The sequence below is a fragment of the Palaemon carinicauda genome, chromosome 29, assembly GCF_036898095.1.
Source record: "Palaemon carinicauda isolate YSFRI2023 chromosome 29, ASM3689809v2, whole genome shotgun sequence".
Lineage (NCBI taxonomy): Eukaryota > Metazoa > Arthropoda > Malacostraca > Decapoda > Palaemonidae > Palaemon > Palaemon carinicauda.
The window spans coordinates 60482065-60488367 of NC_090753.1; the positions used below are offsets into that span (position 1 = coordinate 60482065).

The window sequence follows — 6303 nt, forward strand, 5'->3', positions numbered from 1 at the left end:
GAACTGAAGAGATTAATAACTTCTCGGAAGTTTGTAAGAAAGTCTGTTACGGAGTCTTTTAATCAACGTGATCAGTTCATCTTACTTGAAGCTTCAGATAAGCTAGCACTTGAGTCTAAGTTGACTGACAACATGGCACGTTTGAAGGATTTGGATCTTCAAATACAGGGTATTAAATGGAGTTCTGAAGAAAACGAAAGTGAACTAATGGAAGAATTGGCGGCCTGTGAAAATTATCAAGACAAACTACGTTCGTCTTTATTTAAGCTCCAATCGCCTGTACCGACTACACCATCACCCCCTACTCCAGCTCTTCCCCTTTTGAAGAGACCAACAGCTCCTTTACCTCGATACTCTGGTCAAGAGAACGAAGACCTAACTAAATTTTTATCTCAGTTTGAGGCAGTTATCAACAGGTATGAATACTCTGACTACGAAAAGCTTTTACTCCTAAAGCAGCAGATAACTGGAAGAGCCTTGGTTTTGATAGATTCCTTGGAGTCTCATAACCAAGGATATAGTAAAGCAAAGGAGCTCTTAGAAAAGGCACTTGCTTCTCCAGACGTTCAGAAATTCAGCACCATCAAGCAGCTATCTGAGCTAAACTTGGACAAATGTGATGACCCATTTGAATATGTATCCAAAGTCAAAGGTATAATAGAGAATGTCCGTAAGTTGAATATTTCTATTGATTATATTTTGCAATACTTTGTATGGACAGGTTTGAATGAAAAGTTCAGGGAATTACTGATAAATATAACTAACCATACATGGCCTTCAATTGAAGAGATTAGTGATAATTTCTTCACTGCCTGCACAAGATACAGTCACCATAAGAAGAAAGTGAAAGTAACAGATCATTCTGTGGATATGGCAATAAATGTGAACTTCACACCAGAGGGAACTAGTGGAGCTACTGCAAAATGTTATCCATGCTCCTTGTGTAGCACAGTCCAAGAAAAGGCTAGCCATAACATCAGAGATTGTACGAACTTTATTTCTCCTGTTTCAAAAGTCGAGAAATTGAAGAGTATCGATGGATGTACTAGATGTGGCCTGGCATCACATTCTACTGAAAAGTGCAGATACAAATTTAGATATCGGTGTGCAAATTGCAAAGGTTTTCATTGGAATTACTTGTGCACTCATCCAGGGGAAAATCAATCCAATGACATTAGTCAAAAGAATCAGGACCTTAACAAGAAAAAGTTCCATGAAAAAAACAAGGACAAGAAAGACCCAAAGGGTAAAAATCCTATGGAAAGATCCCAGAATAACATTACTACTATTACAGAGGCTTTGAATAACTCAAGTGAGGGAGATACGATTCTTCCAACCTTCACGTGTAACATAAGTGGATCCAATGTGCGTTGTATGAAAGACAGTGGATGTCAATCCAATTTTATATCTGAAGAGTTGGCCAGCAAATTGAATCTACCAGTCATACGAGAGAGTATTAAACTTACTGTGAATGGTATCAATGTCCCTAGAAGTTATGACACCAAAATTGTTGAGGTGGAAATGAAATTTGACAGGGATACAAGAGTCATTTATGCATTGTGCCTTCCAAATATAAATATTACTTTGAATCTTCCCAAGTTGAACAGAGTTGTGAATGGATTTCTGTCAAAAGGATATAAATTGGCAGATACAAGACTTTTGGATGGTTCAGAAGATATTTCTGATATTCAGCTTATTTTGGGATCAAAATCCAGCTATTGCATACCTGAGACTGAAATTGTATTCGGAGAGAAATCTATATATTCAAGAACTCCTCATGGTGTAGTGTTAAAGGGAGCAACCGAGACTATTTTACATGATCTGCCTTATTTACCATATGCCCCTGAAGTCTCGTCGTCTTCCTACATTTCGATAACTAATAGAACCCCAGACTACCTGCCTTCAGAAGAAGCTAAGTTTTATCAAACCTCTAATATAGATTTTGGTAAAATCGAGATTAGAAATGAATCATTTGTTTTGGAAGGAGAGGATGATGAAGTCAGTGGGTTAGTTGATATTGAAAAGGATGTACTTGATTCTGTTTGTGACGAAGCATTGTGTAGAGAGATTTCAATATACTCTGAAACTGTTGAAATCCATACTCAGTTGGTCAATTACGTTTTAGAGAAAACTACAAGGAATAGTGAAGGGAGGCTGGTAATGCCATTACTCTGGAACCCTAGAGTTTCTCACCTTTTGGGACATAACTTCAATATATCAGAGAAAATACTGTCAGGCTTGCAAAGAAAATTTCAAGGAAATTTAGATGATAAACTGAAGCAGATAAATGTGGTATTTAAAGAGCAAGCAGATGCTGGTATAATTGAGAGAATTGAAAATCTTGATAAATTCAAGAAGGAGCATCCAGAGTCCAGTTTCATGCCTTTTATGGGCATTTTTAAGCCTGATCGTGAGACCACAAAATGTAGGGTTGTGTTCCTATCCAATTTGAGTGACAAAGGAAGTATGAATCACAATCAAACTATGCATGCAGGTCCCACATTAAATCAGAAACTCTCCACTTCCATTATCAATTTGAGGTTCGGAAGCAAATTATGTTGCTTTGATATAAAGAAGGCATTCAACAATATAGGTCTTGAGGAAGTCGACCAAAATCGCCTTTGTTTTTTATGGTTTAGAAATCTTGAAGATGGAGATTTTTCAATTATTGGCTATAAGAATAGTAGACTTCCTTTTGGACTTAGATGTTCACCTGCATTATTAATGCTTGGGTTATACAAGATATTGATACTGGATTCTACCAATGATTCTTTTCAATTGATGAAACTCAAGAGAACCATTTATCAGTTGTCTTATATGGACAACTGTGCATTTACGGCAGAAACGTCTGAGTGTTTGTTGTGGATGTATACAATGTTGGAGGATATTTTCAGTCCTTATAAGTTTTCACTTCAGCAGTTTTTATCAAATGACATGTCATTACAAAAAAAAATTGACAAAATTCAGGAAACAGAGGCTCCGACAAAAAGTAAACTGCTGGGACTTGAGTGGGATCGAATGAGTGATACCTTGTCTACAAAACCCATACAACTGGATATAAATTCATCAACAAAAAGACAAGTTTTATCTACTATAGCTTCACAGTTCGATCTTCTTAATTTCAATGGACCTATACTGAATCGAGCCAGATTGTTTCTACACAGATTGCAGTGTAGACCAGAACTAGATTGGGATGAAAAGCTTACTGCTCCTTTGATCAATGAATGGAAGAATATCTGCAAGCAGGCCAATTCTGCACCTTCTGTAGAGTTCCCACGGAATTTTGGTGCTCGTACTGACAAATATAAATTGGTTGGGTTTGCTGATAGTAGTAAGGTTCTGTTTGGCGCTGCAGTGTATCTGTATAACATAAGTACAAATAAGATCTACTTTATTTTAGCAAGAAATAAACTGGTGAGTAAACAATTGGAGTCAAAATCCATACCAAGCTTGGAATTACAAGCTCTTGCTTTAACTGTAGAAACTGTAAAGGATTTGAAGAATGAACTTTCAGGATTTGGTTGCATTGATCCTATTGAGATAGTTGGATGCGAGGTCTATTCTGACAGTTTGGTGGTACTGACCTGGCTGCAGTCTTACGCCTTGAAACTTGACAAACTACAAAAAAAGCAACCCTTTATACTCAATAGATTAGAGTATATCAATAAGCTGTGTGAGGATTCTTGTATGAAATTTTCTTTTGTGTCTGGAGAAGATAATCCAGCAGACTGCATCACCAGACCTTTATCCTTTAGGCAGCTAATGAAAACAAACTATATAACTGGTCCTAAGTTCATTACAGAGAGCGAAAGCAATGTGATCTGTAGTGACAGGACATTGTCTTTCATCATACCTGGATTATTTGAATCAAAACAAGTGCATAAAGTGGAAACAAATTGTGGTAGTGCTTGTTCACCTCCGAATGTGGGCTCGGAACATCTTTTCCCTTTTAATAGGGTTTCTAGTTTTGAGAAGGCCGTGAGAGTGCATGCGGTGGTGCTCAGGTTCTGCAGCATTTTGAAATCTAAGTTTAAAAGCAAACATCCAGCTCTAGATCATTTTGAAGTTGAAGATGAAGGTTTTAACTTTTATGATGAAGCTTGTAGGCAGATTATAATCAGGGATCAACATATTCACTTCCCAGATGTCTTTGATTATTTTCACTCAAAACAGAAGCAGTTGAAGAATCTGCCTAACATTGTTGCACAGTTGAACTTGTTTCTTGATTCGGATGGCATGGTGAGGGTAAAAAGTAAATGCCGAAGATTGAAGGAAGTCCAACATCTTAACAAGTTCAACTATCCTTTACTACTATCGAAGGACAGTATGTTGGTTCCTCTGATTATAAGGGAATTGCACGTGAAGCTCTCACATGCTGGTTGTTATCCTTTGTTGGCGGAACTTAGAAGAAACTTTTGGATTACCCATATATACTCGACTGTGAAGAAAGTTCTGTCAAACTGCATTACTTGTAAGAGATTAAATGAGAGGGTAATCAAATTAAATCAAAGTCATTACCCAGAGTTTAGGATTAATCCTGAAAACATACCGTACAGACAGATTTTCATTGATCATATGGGTCCATTTAAAATAAAGAATGATCAAGGAAATACTGTCAAGGTATGGTTGTTATGTATTACATGTCTATGGTCTCGGGCTATTAACTTGAAAATTTGTATGGATTTAACTTCAGAGGAATTTATTAGAGCATTACAACTTCATACATATGAATTTGGCATTCCCTCCTTATGTCTGTCTGATTTGGGATCGCAATTCGTTGCTGGTGCAAATCAGGTCTCTAGTTTCTTGAGCGATTACGAGACAAATGCATATTTACAGGAACATGGAATTAAATCCTTTAAATTTGAGCAATATTACAAAGGATGTAATCAACTCGGCTCGTTAGTAGAGTCTTGTGTGAAACTAACCAAGCGCTTATTATTTGGAGCAATGCGCAATAACATTCTTCCCCTTCGGGATTTTGATTTTATTGTTCACAAAACTATACATTTGGTGAACAGAAGGCCAATTTCATTTAAAGAGTCTCTTAGGGACTCTTCAGGAGAGAGCATTCCAGAAATCATTACCCCAGAGATGTTGATTCATGGCAGAGAATTGGTTTCCATCAATATAATCCCTCAACTACAAGGCCCAACAGATGCCGATCCAGAATTTAATGCAGATCAGATTCCTTCATCATTACTGAAACTGCAAAATGTACGACATAATCTTATTAAAATATACAATGAAGAATTTGTTGGGAATCTGATATATCAAGCCGTAAATAAAAAAGACCGATACAAGCCCGTTCAACATAAAGAACTTAAAGTTGGAGATATAGTACTTTTGAAGGAACCCTTAGCTAAACCCTGTAATTATCCAATGGGACGCATTAAGGAAATTGTAAAAAATATAAACAATGAAGTTACGGCTGTGAAACTCTTTAAAGGGAAAACTGGAGAAATATTAAAACGGCACTCTAGTTCTATAATTCCTCTTTTGTCAGTCCCAAGCGATGATGAGAAGCAAGGTGTACCAGACACTAAGAATGTTCATTTTGTATCATCACGTCCTAAAAGAAAAGCAGCTATACAGGGGGCTGCCAAAATTCACCAAATTTTGGCTGAATCTGATTAGGGATTTTTCATTACTGTTAATATTGTTTTATTTGGATTCCTTGGGTTGGTTTTTATTTTTGGGTAATTTTCGTGTAAATACATTTACATTACATACTTTTGATTTCATACTAAATCAAAATCTCTCCCCTGGAGTGTAGAAAAATATGTATTTTTCTTTTAATTTTACTAGATATTAAAGAAAAAATATACATTATCACTACGGCATCAGTATTAAAGTACTTTACCTCTGTAATTACTTAATTAGTCAATTCTAAAGTTAACGTAAATTTTATAAATAGCTTTTCTCGCCTAATCCTTTTAAATGGTTACTGCCGTAAACAAACCACCAATTTTAATGCGGAAAATGTTTTCTTGGTTTACTGAGTGACGGAGAACCGGATAGTACCTGTCAAGAAGAGTATCTGTCAAGAACTTGAACAGCAGCAGTCGACTGTAGAAGTTCCAGTCATACTTACAGTGGATTAATTTTTGAAGTTATTTAGTGAACTATGGATCTTATTATTTGCATCACGATCATGTGTCGCACAAATATGGAATAATTCTTTCAAAATACCATTGGACCCGGACCTGCCAAAAGAGAACCCGCCTACCTATCTCCTAAATTACACTATAAACAGGGTAAGAGAAAAGCTATTTTTTCTTTGTTTTAAAATATCCAGATCTT

At 36.3% G+C, this 6303-nt stretch overlaps 1 protein-coding gene across 1 annotated transcript; it reads left to right on the forward strand.

The window, feature by feature from the left end:
- Window positions 1-207: 207 nt before the first annotated feature.
- On the forward strand, window positions 208-5470 carry LOC137622610 (uncharacterized). The gene is made up of 2 exons (XM_068353215.1): window positions 208-5340; window positions 5450-5470. The coding sequence occupies exons 1-2, from the start codon at window positions 208-210 to the stop codon at window positions 5468-5470; spliced, it is 5154 nt and encodes a 1717-aa protein (XP_068209316.1).
- The last annotated feature ends 833 nt before the right edge of the window (window positions 5471-6303 follow it).

Bases quoted from the DNA above. Each gene is read 5' to 3' on its own strand.
- LOC137622610 (XM_068353215.1), top strand. From the start codon at position 208: ATGGAAGAATTGGCGGCCTGTGAAAATTATCAAGACAAACTACGTTCG. The intron at 5,341-5,449 runs GTACTTTTGAAG...AACTCTTTAAAG, and splicing joins AACTTAAAGTTGGAGATATA to GGAAAACTGGAGAAATATTA.